The sequence below is a fragment of the Doryrhamphus excisus genome, linkage group LG4, assembly GCF_037039965.1.
Source record: "Doryrhamphus excisus strain RoL-2023G ecotype Guam linkage group LG4, RoL_Dexc_Guam_v1.1, whole genome shotgun sequence".
Taxonomy (NCBI): Eukaryota; Metazoa; Chordata; class Actinopteri; order Syngnathiformes; family Syngnathidae; genus Doryrhamphus; species Doryrhamphus excisus.
Window position 1 is genome coordinate 2765407 of NC_136360.1, and position 25977 is coordinate 2791383.

The following is a 25977-nucleotide window of genomic DNA, read 5'->3' on the forward strand; positions in this document are numbered from 1 at the left end:
GGACAATTTGGAGTCGCCAATTAACCTAGCATGTTTTTGGAATGTGGGAGGAAACCGGAGTACCCGGAGAAAACCCACACATGCGCGGGGAATCGAACCCAGGTCTCCTAGCCTGCATGCTAACCACTATACTACCGTGCAGCCCATAATATACTATGGATAGATCAATTCTAATAAATGTGTGCATCATTTGTTTTTAATTTCTGGAACATTTTGAGAACCTTTCTTCATATTAGCGTATAAATAATCATAATAATAACACAATTCATGTTTTATTCCAATTACAACCATAATTTTAGAAGCTTTTTTACTTCTGTGCATACAATTTTGCCACAAGCCCTTTGCTCTTGTAAAAAATAAAATTTTTATTAGGTGTTTCCTCCTTTGCACACAGACTCGCTATCTGTCTGTAGAACATAGTGATGACTATCTGGGAGTCCCTACTTGGAATTTCCTTGACTGCAGATTAGATTTTCAGGAATCTGCAATGTCAATGACATGTTAGGCAGCTGCCTTGAATAGCATGATCTGTGTGTGTGAGAGAGAGAGACAGAGATTGGGATGCTTTGTAAAGACATATTCCATTTCCCCTCGGCTTGTGACTCATTAATCAAATATTCATACATCCCCTGTAAATACATGGAGAACACAGTCGACCCTCATAGTGTTCCGTGCCCCCCAGCACAAGTGCTCTTTCATGTTTCTGTCAGAAATCCCATAATGTCCCATCCCCTCCTGACACCATTCTCCATTCAACCCATGCTCTTTCTAAAGTCTATCTGCAAAAGCTCAAGAATGTTCTTGCTCCTGCATACTTGATGTCCTGGCTCGGTCCACACAGCCGGATGGTCGTCGGCTAAAAACAACCAAGGAGGAACACACAAGATCAGACAGGCGATCTAAATGATGCCTTTATGTACTGTGCCATTGCTTCACTGTGGTAAAGAGGAGAACAGATGAGGGATTCTACTGTTCATCAACCTTCACCCTTGCCCCGGCGCTCCCGCAGAAGGGGCATTTCCCGCCTTTAAAAAGCAAGCCTCATCACAATTCAAGAATTTGTATTGTGCAGCAAAACAGTCTGGCATAGCTCAAACAGAGAGGGCAACAAGAGACTGGCCTTAGTAACAGAACACAAGGATATTTTCTTTTCCTCCAAAGGGGAACACAGTTGCCGTCAGTGTCACTGGGTCACATATTTTCCGGTCCCCGGTTAATGGCCTGGAGAGATGTTTAGCACATACGATTAGCTTTAATCTACTGCGTTTGACTTGCTGAGAAAGACATTGAATGCACCTTGGAAAAAACAGGATTGAACCAAATGAAGTAAACAATTGAACTATAGTAGCAGCAAACTGATTTTTTTAGCAGCAAACTGGACAGTTTACATCACAGTTATGCAGTTAGAGTTGCAAGAGTTGCAATGCACACATGGAAGACGTCTACATACAGTATTTTGAGTGTTAGTGTGCATGATTAAGTTTTGCAGTGAGTTATTCAAGCATTCTTCCAAATGTCAAAAGGGTGGCTTTTATAAGACTTTGCTCCCTGAAGCATGCAAGGAATTCATTTATACATTTTTCCACATGCATTGAAATGAAAAGTACGGTACTGCTACTATTCCAAAACAACTTAACAGGTTGTTCAAAATGATTCAATGCAAACACATAACACAATCTGTGCGTGGAGCCTATCCCGGCTGACGTTGGGCAAGTGGTGGGCTAGACTGGTCATTAGCCAATCGCAGTATAATGTATAATAACGATAATAATAAAAGTCAATTTAAACATAATTAACATCTAAGATGCATTCTTACAGTCACAACATGCCATGATTTGGCCATGCCTGTATGGAATAGAACCAATCAGCCTAATTTATACAGCCATTGACAATATTTTGGGCTTTGACTGTGTTGGGGAAAAAAAATTAAATGAATACTAATCTAAAAATGCAAATGCAAGAAATGTTTCGACACCACAATCATTAAAAAAAAAAAACGTTAAAATGTAACAGTGAATGGTTTAAGCCTGTGTAGATGTTTTTCGATTGTTATTGATGTCCCTCAAAACGGTAAAAAAGCATATTTGATGAAAATTTTTTTAATAAGGGGGTATAAAAGATTTCCTATGTTTATTGTACGTTTTACCATTTGGTTGAATATTGTTTTCAGCTCATAAAACCACAATCGTTATTTGTATAATGTAAGAAAATGTGATTAAAATAATAATTTCAGGGTTGATTTAACATAAAACTGCGTTATGTGATTAGTTTTAAGTACTTAAAATTAAAAAAATTAAAATTAACAGTTTTTTAAGTATATTGAGTTCTGTTGGTTAAAACAACAAAAATCATAAAATGTGTAAAAATATATATATATATTTTCTTTAGGTACAATAGATTAGATGGAGGTTTACCTTTGTGTTTCAATGCATGCCAAGGTAAAACTCCACCTAATATACAAAAAATCTGAACATAAACACATACTGTAGACTCAATAAGAAAACGAAATGAGCCTATTTGAGCTACAGCCCTTCATTACAAGTGAGTTTGGTGGTATTGAGCTAATATTCTTGTATTAAAATGTCTTTGTTCTTTTGGGGGGAAAAAATATATATAAATTAGAAACAAGTTTGTACTTCCGCTACTTTTCTCTTTATCTGATTAGTATAAAAATATGTCACAAAATTCAGCAGAGCTCTGAAAATAACACAAACAGCAATCCAATAGTTCACAAAAAGTGAACAGATAGGGTTGGCTAGGAGTTCCTCGCACAGCAGGGACAGACCGGTTTTAAAATTCAATGTTACATCTGTCTCCAACACAAGGCTTTGAGGCATCACACAGTGAAAAATTCCATGTTCGCGGAGCTAAAGCGTTCTGTCAAAGTAGCACAAAGTCCCCAGTAGTGGTGACCGTCCTTCTCGGGTCACGGATGAAGGGCCACACTCTCTTTTCTGGGGTCAAACCTGCTGACAGGTCGTAATCTCTGCCATGACCTTGCAGAATAGTGAACGCCGGGTATTTGTCACTTGCTGATGGCTGCAACACCTGAAACCAAAACAGGTAGACATTTAAAAGGTGCTCAATATTGTACACATCCCGTGTGACTTTTTTTTTTTTTTTTTTAGAAAATTAAATGATATTAATTTTGGCATACATAGGCAATTAGGAGATGAGGATGATTTGAAGCTCCTGACATTTCTGTCTTACAGGAGAGGGCCAGAGACAGGAATTAAGAGATACATGGCTAAATGCTGACACCTAGTGGCTACCTGCCCCAAATGAAAAAAAATAGGTTCCACATATCAACATTTATAAGCAATATAATAGTGAAACAGTATAATGATTGTAATTCTCACCCGAGATAACTCTTGGCTGATTTTCTCATAGTCTTGGACACTTCTAGAGTAAAATCCGATGGTGCAGCTTGGGTCCATCTTTGTGAAAGGCATCTTCTTGGGTGAGGGACAATGATAGGACTAGACAAAAGAAGACAAAGTACATCTTTTAGATATTCCTCAAGATGAAAGGCCAAGTGAATGTGTGATGAAATCCTATTCATCTGCTGTCACAGCATCAATACACTTTACACTACTGCGTATAAACACATCAAACAATGTTGGTATATTGAGCAGTGTGCTCATCTTTTATGAATTATGCATGCCGCTGTGTTTGTTAGTGTTAACATAGTGTCAAACCCAAAAGTATTCAAAATGCTTATTTGGTGAATGGAATATAATTTACTTTTGTTTTTTTGAGGGGAGATTTTAACATTTCCACATCCAAAATTAATGCTGACCCGTTTTATATCACTTCTTACTGTTCTTACGGTTTGCAGCGCCACCTAAATATGTACCGGTATGAAAGGGGAAGTAAGGCATCTTCCTTTATCTCTATAAATAGAATATTTTTATGGAACCTAAAAAAATTATTCACAGCATTCTAAATCTTCTTTCTCTTTCGTTTTTTTCCTTCAGGGGTCGGCACGGAAAATCAACCGCCTCCATCCAACCCTGTCTTCCTCCTTCACTACATCCATAAACCTCCTCTTTGGTCTTCTTCTACGCCTCCTACCTGGCAGCTCTAAACGCAGCATCCTTCTACCAAAATATTCACCATCTCTCCTCTGGACATGTCTGAACCATCTCAGTCTGGCCTCTCTGACTTTATCTCCAAGGACTCTAACATGTAATGTCCCTCTGATGTACTCGTTCCTGATCCTATCCATCCTGGTCACTCCCAACGTGAACCTCAGCATCAGCATCTCTGCTACCTCCAGTTCTGCTTCCTGTCTTTTCCTCAGTGGCACTACAGCAAACAACATGGTCTGGCCACAGTTTTGTATCATTTACGCTGAAACTCTTCTATCACACATCACGCTTTTTTTTTCCTGCCTACACACGCTTCCTACATTACGCTTCTTACATCACTTCATTGCAGCTTTCTAAATAAACGTTCTAACCTTATTAGAGCCCTCTACACATGAAATAACACCCCTAAAGTCACCTTTACACCAGTGGTACCCAATATAGTTGACAGAATAACAGTAATCAAGACATCTTAATTATATATACTCACACATGTTTGCATTGGGAGAGTTTGTTATTGTTTTTTACTTTCGGGACTTCTTGCGGCGGCAAACATTACTGACATCTAGTGACCATTGTAGAATACTACATATCAAGTGTTTTGTGAAAATGTTCTGGCTGACACAGCAGCTTCAAGTTCATTTAGTCATGTTAATGCTTGACAGAGTGAAGGTACCAAATGTGAAGTGTGAATAGACCACTCTATACCCAAATGACTGATGGGGCGTGAGTACAAACAAAAATGATCCCGTTCACACATTAGTGACTTCCAGTCAGCTCGTTTGTGTAATTTCCTTGTACCTGAAGAGGGAAATCGCTGACGCTGACATCCACAAAAGACTGACAGTAATGAGGGTCCATGTAAATCAAGCTGTCATCTGCAAGGACAAAACACAAGACAAGTTATTCAAAACATTGATCATTACAAAAAAAAAGGTGTGCCTCCCACCAATTTCTATGTAGAGGAGCTGAAAGTCACCCGTGCGCTCTCTTGTTGGGCCCCTGTGCATCAAATATGCCTCCCAGTCAGTTGCTGCTTTTTAATATCGACCACGCTGGGATTAAATTCTGCATAATCAGATGCCTTTGTACAACCACATTCTTAACACCCACAAAAGAGAGGTTGCCATTTAATTTGTGCGTGTGTCAGTTGGGGGAGGAGTACTTTAACAAACATGCAATTATATACAAGTATTTGCATATGATGAATTCACAAGTGAGCCGCGCCTTGGCAGAGAGAATGTATCGCTTGTCATTTAGACATCATCCAATGTCGTATATCACATTGGTCAAATGTAAATGAGTAAATATTGACTGCCAAGATGTACAACTGACGGTTCCTCCCAGGGTCTGAAGGTGATGAAGAGTGGCTCACTTTGGAGCCAGGGAGAAATTTAATGCATGCCTCCTATGGAAATCAATTACAGCCCACAACTTGGGAGGTTTACTTGTGATAAATGGGCGAGGATTTGATGGGTCAGAGAGAATAAAGTAAGTCCTGCTTCACTTGCTTCCATCTCCTCTGCGTTTTCCATGTGCAAACAGGAATACATTAACTTGCTTTATCTTCTCACAGGTATATTATGCAAAATAAGCCACTGTTCACACCGACCCCCCCTTTCTCTCTCGTTGGCTTTCTCTTTGCACAAACACTCACCTTGAAATCCTACAAAGTAGCAGGCCTGCTTGGGCTTCCCTCCGATGATGCCTATGCAGTACTCCAGACTCAGTATTGTCTATGTTGAATGAAAATACAAATATTGCATAATTTTGTTTTCTTCTGCTTCAATGACAATACAAATATGTATTCTGATTTCATTACTCCACAGTGGCACAGTATTTCATGAACTAGACTTAAAACTATGAACTATGAAAACCCAAATGTTTTTGTATGCATTTCTCACCTTTGCAAAGTTAAAGTAGTCAGGGTTGGTCTTCTCCCCTCCCAGTCGCACAGGGACGAGAATAATAACAGCTTGACTGTCTGGCAGGGTGCATGCAGACGGTGATTGGTCGTTTTGTGGAGAGGGCGGGGCATCTGATGTAGATGCAGTTGGGTGCCCTGCCCTGGGTGCCTTGTGGCAGTCAATCACATCCGCACTGTACACTAGAAAAGATGAATTTTTTTAATTTGTGAGGCCATTCACACAATTTCTCTTATCTGCTGAGCCATCATTTTAAAAATTTACTTTTTTTTTTTTTTTTTTTTACAATATTTTTCTTAAATGCCCAAGTACTGTACTGTAATGTATTGACCAGAGCTGCACATCTTCTTACTGGAATCCTTTTCCACTCCTCCATGATGACATCACAGACATGACCTAGCGCTCCTCCACCTTCCATCTGAGGATGCCCCAGTCTGGAGACATACTTGGCTACTCCATCACCTTCAGTTTCTACAGCAAGGTAGATGTGAGGTGGGAGGTGTGTTTGGGCTTACGTTGAAAAACTGCTTCCCAAGTATGTCAAAGTATGTGTTTGAATTCATGTTTCCCTCAATGATACGCAGCTCCCCAGTGCCCGCACGCAGCCCCAGACCATGACACTATGACCAACATACTGGACAGCAGGCATGACACAGTTATTTTGGCAGCTATTTGGAAAGGCATGGAAGATGGTATTCTGTTTTGGCATCAGACAGACTAGTTGGCACAATGATACTTTTCCAACGCTTTACATCAGCTTCACAGCATCTCTGAAGACAATGAGACATGCTGTAGAAACTAGCATCAATTGTGGCGTTGTATTTTCATCAACAGCAAAGTCATTTTTCCATACCTGTACAGTCCTGGGAGACATAAGTGGTTACACCCGCTAAGGCAGGGTCCATCGCTTCCTCCATGGCTTTCCTAAAAGAGCAGAGGAGACAGACTGGGAGAGTGAGAAATGCCCAAAGTTTACCTGTGAAACTTAACAGTTAGCTGTTAACTTAGCAGTTGGTCTTCAGGGTGGATACATACATGCGCTGCTATGATATTATTTATTCAATAGTTAAACATTGTCCAGGAAAAGCATAATCCCTTTAAATCATGCATTCATTCAAAAAAACAAATCTGCTTTTCTAAAGCTGTGTTTGCTGTACATGTTTCTGCAATTTATATATATCGTATTTTCCGGAGTAGAAGTCACACTTTTTCTCATAGCTTGGCTGCTCCTGCAATATATACAGTAGTCAGGTGCAAATTATATAAGAAAATAATTTTGCATGCATTGGGGTGTTTTTACTGACACCTAGTGGCCACAATAATTCATTGAGTTGAGCTTGTGACACAATTAGGTATACAAATTGACAAATTGAATGATACAGAGCATACAGAGAATGCTTTCTAATACACATCTGCTTTGGAGATTATGTATTAAGTGATGTGCAACAGTAATTTACAGTAATTAGGAGATTGGAACTGCTGTGTTAGCCACTGATGAGCTACACACATATGATTTTCATGCTATTTAAATTAATTTGTGAATAAAATGAACTTTTGGGGCTCTATTTTTGTGGTGCAGCGCAGGATGGCGGAGTGTGGTGCACCCCGAGTGGTGGTAATTTTGTGAGCAGCTTTTGGATACATTTGTACACATTGGGATGCATGCTGACATGTATTATGTATTATGTATGTTTTATTGTATCCCTATGTGGGAGGAAACCGGAGTACCCGGAGAAAACCCACGCATGCATGGGGAGAACATGCAAACTCCACAAAGAGATGGCCGAGAGTGGAATCGCACTTGTGTCTCCTAGCTGCGTGGCCAGCGTGCTAACCACTCATCCACCGTGTAGCCCCTGATACAGCTTATACCCCTGAATATGTACTAGATTGTTTTTAAACTGTAATTTCAAAAATGTCTCTTTGTATGTTGACTTACTTGAGAATGTGTGCCACCACTGCAGGTCCATACCAGTCCCCTGCCTGTTTCCCCATTGTTAGACCCAGTTGCACCAGTTTGTGTAGGCCCAGTTGAGCAGATGGGTTGTCTCCAAACCATGAAACCAGTGTCCTGTGGTACATTTCTTTTAAGTGGGCATCTGCTTCCTCTGCAGACCCAGCATCCTGAGCGTGAGGTACATCCGGTGATCCAGGATCGGAGGGCCTGCTCTGCGTACCGTGTAGAGAAGCCTCCAGGGAGGCTACCAGGCGTTTAGCTGCGGTGGTGGTCCACGACTCAGAGTCTAAAGGCTGGAGCTGTAGTGCTTCTGACCACGTCCAGTCTGAATGGATATGAGGAAATAAATCATATGTAAAACACATATGTGGAAGTCTATTTGACTTTCTAAAGTAGGAAAAAGACATCAAAATTTTCACTAGTGATTTAAGCTACACTGTCATATTGTCAATATTAATTATATTATTATGTTTGTACGGGAGTATGGGATGGGTTTCTATTGTAAATCACATAGCTTATAAAAGAGAAAATACATAAATCCAGACATAAAACAGAGGGTCGTTTTTTGCTTCTTCTTCACTATATAGGTATTAATTATGGAAAGTAATGAGAGGTAATAATTTGACTAGGTGTTTGAGTGTGCTTCCTGAGCCTGATCTTTAATCCTGACGTTTAATCCTTCACATCACCATTGCAGATATAAAGTATTTTAGAACTTGCTTTAAAGAGACAGAACCTTGAGCCCTCAAGGAATCAAAGAGGTGTCATTTTATCAAATTATAAATATGAATGACAGAATATTTCACTTTAATTGCACCTTCTTCTTACAAACAGGGAAGCAGCTAGAAATGGAGGGAAGAGAAGTGTCTCGGGCTATAAAAAAAATAGCACAGAGTCAAATCGAAAGCATTAACAATATGACCTTGATTCAAAGAGAATCCAAGTGAAATTGATCAATAAATATTCTTAAATGGCCATTAGTCATTTTATTGAGAAATATTTCATTAATGGCATACTTTGCAATAGACAGCAGTTTAAAACAAGTTTTAAATATTGTTTTCTAAATGGCCACATTAAAATGGCATGATATCGGATTATGAGGACGCATAAAGTGGAGGACATTTCAGAGTCAGTAGATCGGGCCAAAGAGGTCAGGGGAATCTTGTGTAAAGCTTTCTGTTTGTGGGGGGAAATACCAAAATAAATGAAGTCTCTCTATTCCAGGGCTTCTCAGTTATTTTCCGTCATGCCTCCACCCCCAAGGGCGCCTCCCATTTGAAATACTAAAGAAATATCCACAGTATTCATTTATCTGTACTGTACAGGTTAAACTTGAAATTCAAACCAGGAAAATACAACAAAAGTGTATTCAAGAGTCAAAGTGCATGTAGAGTACTATAGATTTGTACATGTTGGCAGGTCTGCACTAAAATGAAAGCCTATCGTGCCCTCCCTGACAGTTACCCACGTGCCACAAGGGGGACCCGTCCCACTATTTGGGAAGCACTGTTCTATCCAATCAGGCATTTTCAATACTGCTTACTATTTAGCCTAACCCATTTATTTTCTGTCATTAGCTTTCAATCACAGTTTTTCAGTCGGACCTATTATGCTTTTTCCACTTTTCTGACCTATAGACGGTACAGTCTTGAAGCAGGGTCCACACAATGAGAGTTTAAAACACTAAAATTCCAGAAATGGATATCCTGCTTCTCTCTTTTAGGGCATCTGGGAGGTTTACCTACATATTTCCACACAGCAGCATCAGCTTGAATCCATTACACACAGACAACAAAAACTAAGTGAACCGGAATGGAATATTGGCTACTTAGCTGTAATCTATTTTTCAATTCCTCTGGTGGACTCACAGGAAGGAGGTGTAACAAAAATACTCACCTCTGCCCAAGAAATGCAGAATTAGTGCTTGAGCCAGCATCATCTGTCCAGCTCGTAGCATGCAGCCCCAGCCACAGTCAGACGTCAGCGCAAAGCCAGAAAGAGGTGGGAACTCTTCCCGATAGGTTAGCCACACACGAGATCCAAAATCCTTCCGGAAATCTTCTACATTTCCCATGACAGAGTCTTGGTTGGAAGCCTCCGAAGAGGCTTCTGAAACATCATCATCATCATCATCATCTGGCACAAATGAAAATGATTCACATTGGAAGTCAAACTACTCAAACATTATAATAAATATTTTACTATACTATGGTAATGCATGTGATTCAGCATATTTCACCATTTACACCACCGCACATAATCTGAGGCTGTTTTGATTTTAGATATGAAGAACATCCTTCAAATGTTGGTGAAATATAACAACAACAAACAAATAACAAATAAATTTGGACCGCCACAGATAGATTTGGTGCTATCTGTATGCTCTCGCTCATAAACATATTTAAAGCAATTATTTGCCAGAGAATAAGAGGAAGGAGCAGGAGGGATCTGTGTTGCCAACTTAGAGACTTTGTCGCTATATTTACCAGGTGACTCTAGTTCAGGGGTGGGCAAACTACGGCCCGGGGGCCACATCCGGCCCGCCAAGTGTTTGAATACGGCCCGCCCAATCTTTCCAAAGTATTTCATTTAAACTCAACATACAACCTGGCATCATGGCCTGAGCCAACCTTTTGATGGTTTTATCAATTTCGTTTTTTGACATGGTCTGTTGTTTACAAAGTGCTCCTGAAAAAAGGGACACAAGCACATGATAATAATAATAATAATTATTATTATTAGATTATTATAATTATTATTAGAACTATTTTTTATAATTATTATATTAATGCTAATTATTATATTAATTATATATAATATTGTTAGATTTGCATATTTTACATAATAATAATTATTTTAATTTTATTGTAATTATTATAATATTTTATTATTTTTAAAATATTTAAATATAAATATAAAATAATAAATAATAATAGCAGATTGCATGACAATTTTACAGATACAATAATACCAGGTGGATTGTTACGTGTAAAATATATAGTCTGCCCCCCTCCCCCGTAAATTTTGTCATATCAATGCGGCCCGCGAGTCAAAAAGTTTGCCCACCCCTGCTCTAGTTCCTTTCTAGTTGTAAACATATTTGTTTTGCTTTCATGTTTTTTACTCATTTTTTGGTCAATTCAACAATTATGTAATCCCCCCCTGTCTCACAACACCACCACTGCCACAAATAAATTGAAGTCCTGTGGGAAATACTGAATGTGAATGGTAAAATGATGGCTGAAAACAAAAATGTTCATAAACGGCATTGCATACCTTCAACTTTAAAGTGGTAACATTTTCCCAAAAGAAGCACAGGGGAATTTCTGCTGAATGGTGTCTTTGACTTCAGAGCCCAACCTAAAATATTTTAGAAAAAGACAAGATGTTACGTTACTCTTTAGACATCGAAATGTACAGAACATAGAGTTGTGACATCAGGCTTTGAATTTCGGTCTTTGATGTTTTTTTCAAAATGTATTAAACCATTGCTGTTTTGTGGTTGACTGTGGCACATTACTATTTAAAAAAATTACACGACTAAGCAAATTTTATGCGTTATTGGCCTAAATTAAAAATGTTTAAGCCTAAAATTACTAAATTAGCCACAATAGGAATATATGACAATCAGAAAACGTATTGAAAGACATGTTGATATGTAATAAGCTACACTGGTTACTAGGTATGCTATGAGTCTATATGATGTCTTATTTTCTATCTTTATTGCGTCATACGAGTGTAAATGTGACTATAGGGGTGTTATTTAATGTCAACAGGGCTCTAATAGTGTTAAAAACAACTGTTAATATGATATATCATTACATATTACATTAATTTGTTTTATCACCTATAACAAAAGCTAGGATGTTGATGTTTTGTTCATATAGCTTAGCATACACTGAGCTACACTGGATTAGCTCTAACATTATCACTGCAAAAAAATGTATCAAAATGAAAAATATTCTGAATGCGGATATGTGTGGGAAAAGTTTGGGGCACTCTGACTGATATGATGTGTGTGTGTTCTGCCCTACAGCTCACTTACTGTATTTCACATTGTGCCACACAGACAAGAACTTTGTCTTCATTTTTTCCACCTCGTCGCTCCCTTGGTTCTCCATTTGGACCAAGGAGGGATGTCACCCATTCCAATACTGCAGGGAAATGCTCCTAGAATAGCGTAAAGCCAGCTATGAGTAACCGAATCGTGTGACAAAACTGTAAATTACATTGACAAAAGTATTACCTTAAAATTCCGTGAAGGTGTGCTTTAAGTCAAAATCACCTCGAGATTTCGTCACATTCCGACGACCAAATAATGTAATCCGTTCTACAGCCTCCCATAGCTTGCATTGGAACATAACACTGCACTGCGATTAGCGAACTGCAATGTTTACATTTTTGAGGAAGGAGGTCAGCTGATCTCGCGATGTTTCCGCCAAACAAAAGGCGATGGGCGTCTGTGGAGGCTCGATTTGGTGTATCGGTTTGACCCGTGTGGGCGGTGTCGAAACATTCTAAAACCCAATGAAACTACTGTATAGCGCTACATGTGTTTGTTATGGTTTTTTTTATTCAGACCAGCACAGCCAGATATGTAAATTCATCATTTTAAAGCAGCACTCTTAGCTGGATAATTGAAGTATAATTGGTATTTTATATTCAATATATGTTTACTTTTATCTTTGCATCTATTAAATACGAATATTGCAAATATAAAAGCAATTTATTAGTTGGAAAGTAATAACATCCATGTGTTATAACAAATCCTGTAGTCATTTCTTATATTTCCCAATATCAATATAAAGTAGTATCTATGATTACTTTTCATTTACCTATCTGAAACATGAAAAACAACAAAAAACATATTGAAAATAAATACATTTGAAATATAACGTGAGGTAAATATTTTGCGTGGGTGTGTTCGATTGCACAGCACTATAGTCATTACGGTAAGATGTAACGCCACCATTCTCCAGTTTTCCCGTTTTCCCAGTGGCGGTAGTGAGTGAGTGAGCGAGCGAGTGGAATTCGCTGGCTGGCTGTCTGGGAATTTCTTCCAAGCACATCAGCGGCCACTGCCATGGCTGAACGCCGCGCCTTCGCCCAGAAGATAAGCAGGTAAAGACAAGTCCTAAACTCGTTCTTTAAAGACAAACCGTGCAGTATGTAGCTTCCAAGTAGGTCACCGACAGCCCACCGCCTAGCTAACCCAACGGAGGAGGCCCAGCATAGCCTTGGTGCTCCCAGCTAGCTTGTTAGCCGTATCGGCAAAGATGCTCAGACCCACCCAGAGAGACAGCGGAATGAACTGTTAAAATATACACAGTAAACAGTCGTTCAATGAATGCAACACGACCAAGCATGAGCAAGACTTGTCAGTTTCTGTGCGTAACGATATTTGACAGAACGATAAAAACCGTTAGTTTGACTAGCTAGCTGTCTTTGCCTTCTGCAGCTAACATTGTTGAGGCTACACACTGTTGGCATTGCTAGTAATGTGACTGATCTACAACGACTGATGCCAATAACAAATGCACAACGGAGAGCACAAAGCAAATGTAATGTACTGTAATACAGTAATCTGGGAATAAACGCCTGAACAACAACATTATCCACGCCCCCCCAGACGGATCTAAGTAATCTCTTTAACAATAGTCTTGTACTGTCAATTGCAATCAACCATATTGGTTTCATCTTTTCTTTGCATTTTCTCATTTATTGGATTCTGTATCCCATTCATTAGAAACACAGTCAGTCTTATGAATAGCCAATAAAATAAAATTGATGGACTAATTCCCAACACATGACACAAGTTTAATTAAAAACAAAAGGACTGTAATAGCTGTTTAATGTTTGTTTTGATGCAATACCTACTGCAACATAACATGTCAAGTTTAGACGATGTGCAGTCAGTTGTCTTAATGTTTCCCCTAGAGGCAACAAACATTGCTAACTCCTCCACTGGACCATTTCACATGCTTTCTTTTTTAGAAAGCTCATAAACAACTAAAACAACAATTAGTCATAAAGTTAGAATTCAGACGTATTGCTTTATTAATGTACTTGCTTCCTTACACACAAGAGACAGCTGATGTCAAATTGTAAACACGCAGCCATGTACACACAGAAAAAATATGAGGATATTTAATTCGTCTTGACGGTGGAAGAGTGGTTAGCATGTTGGCTGCACAGTCAGGAGATCTGGAAGATCTGTTGGATATCTCTGTGTGGAGTTGGCATGTTCTCCCTGTGTTTGTGTGGGTTTTCTCCTGGTACGCAGTCTTCCAAAAACAAGCATGATAGATCAATTGGTGGCCATAGGTATGAATGAGAGTGTGAAAGATTGTTTATACTGTATGTGCTCTGCGATTGGCTGGCATTTCATGTTTTCCTCGTTTCATGCCTCCAAGGAAGCAGGAAGAGGGTTCACACCGAGACGCTTCATATTCATAGACAATGAACAGAGTGAGGCCCCCTGTCAGTCATACTGTTCTAACAGCGTAAGAATGGAGCAAGATAATGTACTAGAAGTAAACTAAAAGATGTTGCAAAACCAAATGTCACAGCCCCCATGTGGCAGTATTAATAATGAGCAAGACTAAGAGCAATGAAGATTAAAGACCCCTGAGGAGACCCCAGCTGGTATTGCAAGGGGATCAGGTACATGACAATCCCACAAACCCCTTTGCTGTTCATTAATTTGTTATATGGGTCAGTCTCTTGAAAGGGGTACCACAATTGGGACATAGCAAGCAAAATCAAATGTTAGTCAAAATAGTCTAATTATTTATTAGTCAAGTCAAATTACAATCGTTCTTTGTTCATTGTGGTTAATTGGTTCCAGACCCAGCTGGACCTGTAGTAAAGGATTTGATAAATACAACTTATTTTGGAGAAATTAATGAAATTGTTGTTGTTCTAAAGCGCGGCTAGATCTGTGCAATGTTTTTTCATCTCATGAAATTAGTAGCTAAACTTGGTCAACCAACATCTCTTGCCATGGTTATGAAAAATGTCACTGGCAATATGTATACAGTATATATACTTAAAACATCACACCACATAGACATGAGTTCATGAAAACACAACAATAAATCGGGGCACAGTCTACATCTTTAGCTTGAGTTTTTAGTTTCAGTTGAGCTTTGATGTTTAGGAGAGGTTTAAACAAAAATTTACAGCTTTTGATGAACAACATCCTCAAATGGAAAAGTTGGACCCGCTGGGTCAAACCGAAACACACTTTTTGGCTGAAGCTCAAACCCATGCTGCCAGATGCATGGGACACTGCAGATACCAGTGCACATATGTTACTTAGCAGCCATAGCCCACAAAAGCTATAAACTGCTGCGTATGCTAGTTCTTTTCTTTTTGTAATTAAATCAGAGCTCAAAGTTTTCAGTAGTAGCAATGGTTTTCGGTCAATTTCGTGTGTCCTCTTGCTGCAGTGAGTGTGTTCGCAGTGCATCTCAATGCATCAACCGTAAGTGATGAAGCAGGATGTGCGCTCTGGACCTCACACAGTGCTCACAGGCACAAATGAGCTTGTGTGTTTCTAACACAGAACAAAAGACTATTAACTACTGTGTGATAAAATTTTCTTGCTACATTATGCACAATCTATTACAATACGTTGCTTGTTAGGTTTTTGTGAAATATAACATAAAAATGAAGTGGAAAATCATCTTTCTTGTGTCAGTGTAAGCTTATGCATGTTCGTACTGTACTTTTATACTATACTCCCATTTAGAACAATAAATAAATGAATTAGTGCCATGGAACTATTATGGAACTAGACCTGACCAAACAAAGTGTATTTGAGCACTATGACCTTTGTGTTAACTTCTGGAGTTGTGCAATACTTTGGAATACATTGTCATTTTGTGAAATGTTTCTTTTCTGTGCAGGACTGTGGCAGCAGAAGTCAGGAAGCAAATAGCGGGCCCGTATGGAGGCTCCCCGCAACTCTTCAAAAACCCCAATGTTGGCAATACAGCAAGTAACACAGTGAGTAGGCTTGACATTTGTTTTTAAATCAGTTATTGGAGCTACAATATAATTTGCTACTCAAAACAAATTGTTTAAAAATGTATTAAACAGCAGGAACACTTGTGTTGGTGTCTTTAAAAAAAATATAGAATTGTTACAAAATTTTGGCATTTAGCCATATGTTAAGTTCAAGTTTATTGATTATTTGCATTCAATGACTGGCTTGTCCACATCTCCTATAGAGTCTAAGTACATGTTGGAGGGGTAGCCTTGAACAACCATTAGCAGAATGCTAGCAAATTCCTTCTCTCAGCCTCTTAATTAGGCCACCGTTGGGCTTTATTTAAACGGAGGCTGTTTAAACTAAACACACTGAAAAACACATGGGCACACATTCTCACACACAGGCCTGAACCAAACTGATACATTCCTCAGTCTGTCAAACAGAGACTCTCGACATTGCACCATGGTTTTCGATATAGTCACTACTAGTAATAGACAGATTTTTTATCACCATTTGAATAAATCAGAACAACCACAACTAATAATTAAATACTTATTGTTTTGTTTTCTTTTGCTTGGTATTGTCATGCAATAACAACTGATGTATGGTTGACTGTCTTCATCTTATTCATTTCTACTTTTGTGTCTGTTTTATGACTCCCCAGGTTCCACTTACAGAGGCAGTGGAGCCAGTGGATTTTGAGGAGTACCTCATCACTCACCCTCCAATTGTGGAGTCAGGACCTCTAAGAGATCTGATAGAGTTTCCCCCAGATGACATTGAGGTCATCTACACTCCCAGGGAGTGTCGCACAGTGGTACAAGCCGTGCCAGAGGAAGGGTAAGCATTTGCTGAACTTTACCAACAAGCCGGATTTTTAATAGCAAAAAAAACCCCAAATAATAAGCAAGCTGCATCCTGAGGAGATCATGAAATGCTAAGAGTCGATGGTTCTGTTTTGATTCAGAGGTTGTTGCTCTTCCAGGTGTCACCTATTGTTAGATGTGACAATGAGAGATGCAAAAAAAAACATATTTTGTGTACATTATGTTTAAAATAATTACCTATATGGAGCCCGGGACACAACCTGAATGATTTTTTTTTATGTGCGTCACAAAACTATTAGAGCACATAAGGTAATAACTTAATTATTTAGCTTTTACTGGTTGTTCTAACTAATTTAGACCAGCCTGACTCCCATAAAAAAGTAGTGCAATGCTTTTGTGATGTGCAATCCAAACCAGACACGTCTTTGTAATTGGCTGCTTCTAGGGACACAGACCCTCATGTGAGAGACTGTGTCAGATCCTACACAGAGGACTGGGCCATCGTCAACAGAAAGTAAGACTTGTTTATGTAAAAGTATGCACTTAGTTTGAAGTAAACAGTACAGATCTGACCACGAGCAAGTATTTTCCTAACTTTTCTATGCTAAATATCACCTTATCGTCAGATACCACAAACTTGGCACAGGTTTCAACCCAAATTCATTGGATAAGCAGAAAGAGCGTCAGAAAGGCTTACCCAAACAAGTGTTTGAGGCTGATGAATTGCCGGACAGCAGCAGCTATCAGGATGACCAGGTACCACAAAGTGTTGTAGTTGTGCCTATGACGTTTGTATTCATAGATAAGTGTTGTTCTGTAGGATGACCTCAAGCGGCGCTCAATGTCCATTGATGACACGCCTCGGGGCAGCTGGGCGTGCAGCATTTTTGACTTGAAGAATTCCCTCCCTGACGCTCTCCTCCCTCATCTCCTTGATCGTGCGCCCAATGAAGAGATTGACAGACACAATGAGGAGCAGCGCAAGACCAACCGCCATCGGGAACTCTTTGCTCTGCACCCAGCTCTTGATGAGGTACTATACCATATACCTTACACAGCAGTACATGAAGACTTTTCCTTGTGAATTCCAATATTCAACACAATTGTTACATGTTAGAATATATTAAGCATGTTAAAATGTGTCAAATAGTTATAGCAAAGCTCTGTAGCCTCTGTGTAATTTCAGATTTTAATGGGTAGAACTTAGTCTTTAATATACCATGGTTTATTATATTATTGATTTTATTTTATAACACTTTACATTCAACATTATTTTTCATAAAGTTGTATTTATATACCTGCTCTGTAGGAGGACCCAATTGAGCGTCACTGCGTGCCCGATGTACCCAAAGAGCACTTTGGCCAGAGGCTACTTGTAAAGTGCTTGTCCTTGAAGTAAGTGGTGGGATGGCTTTTTCTGAGAGCAAAATTCTTTTTATTTAATGCAGCTTTTTGCTGATCCACTTTGTCTTCTCCCCCACTGTACCCACTGTAGGTTTGAGATCGAAATTGAACCCATATTTGCTAGTTTGGCGTTATACGATGTGAAGGAGAAGAAAAAGGTGAGTTGTTATTCCTCCCTTGTGAGAGATCAGAGATGAGAGGCTATTTTGAACATTCGGTTTTATTACTTAATTCTGACTTGAACACATCAACAGCGGTGCAATTCCAACACCATATATGTATCTTTAACTCCCACACCTGTCTAGTCCGCATTCACAGACACGTTTTTATTAGGCATTTATGTGTGGTCTAAATAAACAGAATGACAAAGAAAAACAGTAAGTAGACATTCCCTCCCTAAAGGAGCTTTTACTGCAAAAGTACAATTTGCTGCATTTTATTATGATGCTAAGTAATTAATACAATGCTAATTAATTTTCTTGAATTAATTACGTGGTGTCTTTGAACGCACCCTTTCACATTATTCACAATAACACAGTTAAAGTGTGATTCAAATGATGAATGAATGAATGAATGTTTTGACAGCCCTAATTTTGTTGTGTTCCACAGATATCCGAGAACTTTTTCTTTGACTTAAACTCCGAGCAGACAAAGGCTATGTTGCGACCTCATATTCAGACTGCAGCCATTTCCACATTGGCACGCTCTGCCGTATTCTCAATCACGTACCCCTCTCAGGATGTCTTTCTGGTCATCAAGGTCAGACACTCATATTATTTTTCTATTGTTTTACAAATCACATTGACTTCTACGATCACCTATAGGCTGTATGTTGATGCAGTGACTGAAATCTTTTCCCCCCCCTCTCAGCTGGAGAAGGTACTGCAGCAAGGGGATATTGGGGAATGTGCTGAGCCCTACATGGTCTTCAAAGAATCAGATGCTGCCAAGGTACGCTCACTGACAAAGCGGGGACACTTATTATGCATACTTTGGTTTGAGTCGCAGATATACAGTACAACTCCAACTTATTATTTTTTATGATGTCTTACCTCCCTCCCCTGTTTGTCTGCATTGCAAAAGTTGTACACTAATTATGGTGGTTATCTTTTTTTGCAGAATAAAGAGAAATTGGAGAAACTACGCAGCCAGTCTGAGCAGTTCTGCCAACGCCTTGGCCGGTACCGAATGCCTTTTGCGTGGACAGCCATCCACCTAATGAATATTGTCAACAGTGCTGGCAGTCTAGAGAGAGACACTGAGCTAGAGATGAGTCTTTCAGGTCTGTTTTTTTTAATACTCTTTGCATATCCAGTGTGTGCATAGAATCAATGTTTGTCAGTCTTGCACATGCAGGAAAAGCATGTAACAGAGGTCTTGTGGTCACGCACAAAAATGATAGATTCCAGAATATTGTACTAAAAAAAATGTCAGTGCTGACAATGGTGGTATAATGTTGTTGCTACGCAGACTCGATATTTTATGACAGTTCTGATGCAATTATCTAATTTGTCTAAAGCCTAGTGGACTAAAGCAAGGATTAGCTTTGGAGTAAATATTATAAACTGCTCTGTTGTTTTTTGGAATTGACTTTTGCAGAGAGAAAAGGCTCATGGTCAGAACGGAGGAACTCAAGCATCATGGGAAGGCGGTCTCTGGAGAGAACCACCAGTGGCGATGAAGCATGTAGTCTCACTGGATTCAGACCTGCTACTCTCACCATCACCAACTTCTTTAAACAGGTCTGCACAGCTGCTCAATCAGGTGTAAATAGACTAAAATGTTGCTCAAGCTTTTGATGTGCATGTTTATTTTAGGAGGGTGATAGGTTGAGTGATGAGGACTTGTACAAATTTCTTGCTGATATGAGACGACCTTCTTCAGTATTGAGGAGACTCAGACCCATCACAGGTATAAACATCTCATGGAAGAGTGTTCTTAGACTCTTAGTTAAAAAATCCGTGTAAAAATCAGTTGGTTCTTCAAACTTACTTACTTGCTGTTTTCTCCCTGCAGCCCAGTTGAAGTTGGACATTTCCCCAGCCCCAGAGAACCCCCACTATTGCTTGACACCTGACCTTCTGCAGGTTAAACCTTACCCTGACAGCAGAGTCCGACCCACCCGGGAGATCTTGGAGTTTCCGGCCAGGGATGTCTATGTGCCAAACACCACATACAGGTATAGAAAAAAAACATTTGCACAGTCCATAATTGTTCCACTCAAATTTTCCTACTGCTAATATACAGTCATGGAAAAATTAATTAGACCACGCTTGTTTCTTCATCTTATCCATCCATTTAATGCCTGCTACAACTCAAGGAACATTTGTTTGGACTGATCTAACGATAATAAAAACAGATTGTATGAGTTTAACGTAAGAGATGATATCTAGCAAATTCCACTGCTTTCTTGTTAATAACCAAAACCACTTAAGTTTTTTTTACATAAATAACTATAGCATTGTACTGCCAAAAAAAACGAAACTCTTTTGAGGTATTTTTGTTGTCATCATACCTTTTAGTTGTACCAGGCATTCAAATGCACAAGAAACTGAAGAAACAAAGTGGTCTAATGATTTATTCCATGACTGAAGCAACCTGGTACCTTCTTTTTGAATGCTTTACAAATGTGCTCCAAAATCAAAGCAGCATTATGCAATTTGGTTACGGGCTCACAGACATTGTGCCTTTTCTCTGTTTTGGTAATGCGGAGGTGTTAGTGAAATAGTATTAGGATTATGTACTTGAGAGCAGTTCATAAAAAGTATCGAATATAAAGTCATTCAAGCTTTTCTCTCTTTATTAGGACATGTGGTTTGAAAGGCTTACATTGTCAGGGTCTATAACACGTGATGTATGAAAAACATTTACAGAACATTAGTTTCCAATGAACAAGAGTCAATATGACTCAATAGACTGGGTGATATACAGAAATTATGTCTGTCTAACCATAACACATACCATAATTGCAGGGGCATGTTTTAAATATTTCACAGAGTAAAAAAGGATAGCACATAAAACACTTCACAATGCATTTCACTACCAAAACAAAGTACAGTTTAATTTTTAGTTAGGGTGTTTTAAATACCGTATCACCCCGTCACACATACACCTAGTATTTATCCACATACATAGTATTATTCACACCAATGGACGTTTGCATAACATTGTTCTAGAAGCAATACCTGTCATTTGTAATCTGTAACATTGTAATTACCATACATACATGATCTGTCTATGCTTATTCTCATAATGTTTTTTCTTATTATTTTGTAAAAGAGTGATGCTAGACCCGAGTCACATTCCCAGTGCAGCAACATACACGGCAACAATATATTATCTGTCTATGGAATTTTTAAAAACAGTGCAAAGTGAAAGTGTTTTGTCTTTCATTTTCTCCATGACTTGTCTTTACCTTTTTTTAGTTTGTGTCTTAAGCTGCTAGAGCATGATAGAGTCAACTAGACAACTTCATGTTCACTGAAATAAATAGCCAAGTAAGGCAACTTTTTAGAATTGATTTTCAGTCGCTCCTTGTTGTTTTTCCGTCTGCTGCTTTATCATGACATTGCACACAATGTGGTTAATCAATCTCTTCATGTTGAAAGTGACTGCTGATATTGCATGCGGGCATTTCTATTGGCTTAACTGGATGGACCGATTAGGTTGATGACCGGTCTGGCATTGTTCCATCATTTCTCCATTGCAGTACTATATATTGTGACTTGTGCTGTTTTAGTTGTGCTACAACCCCATCTCCCGAAATGGTTTTGATGAAATAACCAGCTTAACACAGCATGAATAATGTGGTGGTGTTATTGACTAATCTTTCAGTGCTTTCCCTATTTGGTTGAGTGCTGTATACGGTATTGGTGTTAATGGTGAATATGAAGATGAATGAATAGACCACGTGGGATGACGTGGGATGTCAATTAAAACCTTTTGCAGTCGTGACTGGTTTTACGGAGAGCTTGGTCCTCTTCAGGGAATATGCTGACCCGTTGCCGGGTTTCCACTGTACACCCCTCCTCCTCGCAGAATGACCCTTTGCTCTGACCCATACATACCTTCCATTGAGGTTGTTCTCTCCGCACCCGGTGAACCACCACCCACCTGCAAAAAGGTTTACAACAGACTATTGTTGTTAAGATTCAGGTTTCTATAGTGAACTTTCTGTTTTGACATGGCTGCTTGAAGTACTGTATACCTGTATAACTTCGTGTACAGTTAGAGTTTTGTTGGTTGCTGTCAATTCTGTCCTTTGTCATGAAGTTCATACCGGAACTATTGGCCATGGCATCCACCAGGTCACCGGTAAAGTGGCTAAGATGGAGGATATAGTGCTCAGAGGGACCGTCTAGAGAGAAGTGGTACTCAGCCCAGTGCTTAGCCTCCTTCCAGTCCTCCAGATCGGTTCTCAAAATGTACACGCCTTGGTTTGTAAGGCTGTGGATCTTCCTTAGACCCAACCAGAAGTCCTCTACATAAGTCACAGTGGGTTTTTTTTAAACAACATTTATGGATAAACTTTACCAAGCAGTTGTCAATTTTTAATTTGGATTATTTACTGTTTGAAACGATACTTACTTTCCAGATCTCCAAAGCCCTTCTCATACTTTTCCCATGTCTGGTCAAAATCTACTGAACCATCAACCCGACGTTGGATCACAGTTGAACCTCCATCTACGAGATCATGGGGGATAATTTTCTTGGTTAAGTTTCAAGCTAGAGCTTTCAAGGAAGTCTATTTGACACCGTTATGATGAGTAGCAACTCTTGAATAGACACATTAAGTTAAAATGAATATAAAGATTAATGGTGGAATTTTCACCCACCAGACCCCATTTCACAGTAAACGGTGAAAGGCTCAGATTGTTTTGGCTTGATGACGTAGATTCCGCTCCGGCTCTCTCTTCTTTCAAATAACTCACTGCAATCAATGGGGAGATCTGAAATAATCAGTAAGCAACAATTCAAGTCATTACCATTTTTTGTTCAAATAGTCATTAAAAGTGACGTGAAGCTTCGTGCAAATAATGTTACCACTTTCATCCAAGTCAGTGGCGTTTGTCAGATACTCAAACGCATCAGGAGCTGTAGTCTCTGAATCTACTGGTTTATCAAAGGTTTCTTGGAAGGTGTCATAGTTGAGCTACAAAACAACACCAACGCATTCACATGATTAAAGCTACATTGTCAGCTTTCTTTCAAGACTGTGCTTTAAATTCCTGTTCATATAAATAGTACATTTAAAAAAGTACCCTAAAATTGTATTCTAAACAAAGAATTGTTTACCTTCTCCTCCATTTTCTTAATTTTGTTTTTTTGCTGATCTAGCTGCTCATGCTGATCCTGCACAGCTTTTAGTAGGCTTGTGATTGTTTTCTCCTGAGTTTCAATCACATCCTGGAAATGACAGGTCAAAGCTTATTGTATTAGCGTACAAAATGGTGCACATATTGTTGTGTCATTGATACACTTTGAGTTCAACTGTGTTCTTAATGTAATTGTATCACAAAACCTCTTTCCTGGTTAACGTCCCATTGGCTAGCAAAATGACATCCGAAACTGGAGGTTGGCTACTTTATGTTGCTTGTCTAAGATGTCATCAGTGGTCAAAAGTGTCAACACAAAACACCTTGTAATTGTGTTTTGGAAACAAATATAAATTCATCTTCATTGAGGACACGACTGTTCCAAAGACACGATGTTGCAGCGATATGTAACTCGTGGTAGTTTGTGTCCTTGGGAACAGTAACCTAAAATTTAGCCCTTTCATTCATCATTTATTTGCATTTTGAAATGTTTTCTGCATGTAAAAGTATAGAAATGGCTTTTGTGTTAACATTTTTGGCTTTCTGGAACAGATTCATCGGATTTGCATAATTTCTAATGGGGAAAAATTTATTCAGTTAGCTTCCATTTAGGTTTGAGTCGGACCTCCTGGAGCGGTTGGTTTCTTTCCGGTACTGCTAATCACAACACTATGAATATCACATGAATTAAAAATAAATAAAGCCACTATGATTTCATCTCTCGCAACAGGTGGCAGTTTGAATATTAATTGCAAGAATGAAAAGAGGAAACATAGTGTATAGGTCATGATAAGCTTATTGCAACAGCCCTGCATATGTGCAGGTTAGGACATGTAAATGTCAGTTACATTATTGATCTTTACAGACTACAGAAATGCAACACTATACAGTTATGTAAGAGTTCTGGCTCTGCTGGACACTGTCAAGTATTAACACATTGTTTTACCATGATTTGTGCAGTAGTGGAAGAAAATGTGACACTCTTACTTACTTTGAGTGCTGTAATTTCTTTGATCTGGTCAACAGGGACCATACTCTGGGACAGTCCCTTGAGTCTCTCCTCAAGGCTCCCCACTTTACTCTGCAGCTGTACACGTTCCTGCACAATGTTGTTGATCTTAGAGTTGATTTCCATAGACATGTTCTTGATTTCATCATTGTTGGCTTGCAAGACACTTGTTGTCCTCTTCAGCTCCTCTTCTTCCTCCTTGATCTCTGATGTGACCACTGAAAGCCGGTAAAAGGACCGGTCAAAAATATTCAGTTTTTGGAAAATGTCATTGATTTGGTTCTTGGTCTTGTGTACGAACTCCCGTAAGCTCTGTCCGAGCTGAAGGAGGCCATTTGCAAGTAGACGAACATCATCGAGCATGGCAAAGCGAGACTTTGCCTCTGTAGGACTTGGTTCTGTTGTAAGGCTTTTGGAAGTTACTGTGAGCATATCTTCTCGACCAAACTTTTCCAAAGAAATAACGACCGTGGAACTGGCTAGCAGCAGTAAGAGGAAAAACTGCATCATTATTTGTGTTTCTGTCTTCCTTTTCCACAGTGCTTGCTGTCTAAATGTACTGGCAACACCCTTTTCCTTCTACCCTGCACTCAGACGTCCAGATACTTGATGTTCGAGGCATGCCGCCCCATGTTATATACTGCTCGCTCTGGGGAGGGGGGGGGCTAAGTTGATTATTAAACCCTACCAGTTTGCTGCTCACCTCCCCCTAAATCCCCCGGCTGTCCTCCTCCTCCTGAACAAACAAATCACAGCAGTGAGCAAATGACATCCCCCCCCCCCCAACCCATTTACTACAATCCCCTCTTCATACCACACCTCAGTTCTCCCTATGCGGCAGAGCTTTAGCTGATCAGCAGAAATCCAACAATGGCCATCACAGCTGTTTGATTGATTGCCTGTCCAGTCAATCTCAAAATTTAGAACTACATGCATACTTTACTCTGATTGATAATGCGATGTATAATTAATGGTCCTGAGCTTGATTTAACTTCATGCTGAGTCAGCCTTGCACCAGCCTCTTTTTGATTTTTAGCAGGGAGTGGGCCTGTCATTTGTGCCAGGGTTCAGCTATTGGGCATGAAAGATGTTGGCATGGTTGGACAGTGTAAACTCATCACTTTGAGTTGTGTTTTATAGTGCTTGCTTATCATATTTTTCTTTTATGAGTGTTGTCTATACCTGTATATTACGAAGTTTAAGATCACACTTCAAAAGCTAAAATAAACAGAACTGTGTTTCTAATACCAAGACTATACACAATGTATTTTGACCTGTATAAGTAGAATTGACCAATCACATAATTTTCCTGTTATCATTTTTGCTAATAAGGTGATACATTGTCAGCCTGTTTACTGTAAATTAGCTTATATAGCTATGACCTGCTGCACATCATCTATTTTGGGTAAATTTGGTTTCTTTCGGCTTTTTCCTGATTATACATCAATCATAAAGG

The 25977-nt window shown here is 39.2% G+C and overlaps 3 protein-coding genes across 22 annotated transcripts in view; 1 reads left to right on the top strand and 2 right to left on the bottom strand.

Moving 5' to 3' along the window:
- Nucleotides 1-253: 253 nt before the first annotated feature.
- On the bottom strand, nt 254-12397 carry atg4c (autophagy related 4C, cysteine peptidase). The gene is made up of 11 exons (XM_058073861.2): nt 12217-12397; nt 12016-12140; nt 11247-11330; nt 9867-10106; nt 7953-8295; nt 6867-6937; nt 5993-6195; nt 5746-5824; nt 4890-4966; nt 3360-3479; nt 254-3048 (listed from the first exon to the last, which is right to left on the bottom strand). Exons 2-11 carry the CDS (start codon nt 12089-12091, stop codon nt 2881-2883), a joined length of 1461 nt encoding a protein of 486 aa, XP_057929844.2. The 5' UTR covers nt 12092-12140; nt 12217-12397; the 3' UTR covers nt 254-2880.
- Nucleotides 12398-12929: 532 nt separating this feature from the next.
- Nucleotides 12930-25977, top strand: part of dock7 (dedicator of cytokinesis 7) — a 37851-nt gene continuing 24803 nt past the window's right edge. For all 19 annotated transcript variants that reach the window (XM_058072835.2, XM_058072836.2, XM_078789972.1 and 16 more), the window contains exons 1-14: nt 12930-13091; nt 15881-15980; nt 16631-16806; nt 17239-17307; nt 17420-17549; nt 17614-17826; nt 18103-18188; nt 18289-18355; nt 18807-18956; nt 19068-19148; nt 19317-19479; nt 19797-19939; nt 20015-20108; nt 20214-20376. In XM_058072835.2, the coding sequence (XP_057928818.2) occupies nt 13054-13091; nt 15881-15980; nt 16631-16806; nt 17239-17307; nt 17420-17549; nt 17614-17826; nt 18103-18188; nt 18289-18355; nt 18807-18956; nt 19068-19148; nt 19317-19479; nt 19797-19939; nt 20015-20108; nt 20214-20376 (1673 nt within the window). In that variant the 5' untranslated portion in view covers nt 12930-13053. The remainder of the gene's footprint in view (nt 13092-15880; nt 15981-16630; nt 16807-17238; nt 17308-17419; nt 17550-17613; nt 17827-18102; nt 18189-18288; nt 18356-18806; nt 18957-19067; nt 19149-19316; nt 19480-19796; nt 19940-20014; nt 20109-20213; nt 20377-25977) is intronic.
- On the bottom strand, nt 20957-25117 carry angptl3 (angiopoietin-like 3). 2 transcript variants are annotated; one of them, XM_078789975.1, is made up of 7 exons: nt 24504-25117; nt 23493-23603; nt 23241-23349; nt 23033-23146; nt 22785-22880; nt 22477-22677; nt 20957-22310 (listed from the first exon to the last, which is right to left on the bottom strand). In XM_078789975.1, the coding sequence occupies exons 1-7, from the start codon at nt 25029-25031 to the stop codon at nt 22126-22128; spliced, it is 1344 nt and encodes a 447-aa protein (XP_078646101.1). In that variant the 5' UTR covers nt 25032-25117; the 3' UTR covers nt 20957-22125. The 2 variants fall into 2 exon arrangements, with proteins under 2 accessions (XP_078646101.1, XP_057928841.2); XM_058072858.2 differs by having other exon boundaries at nt 22405-22677.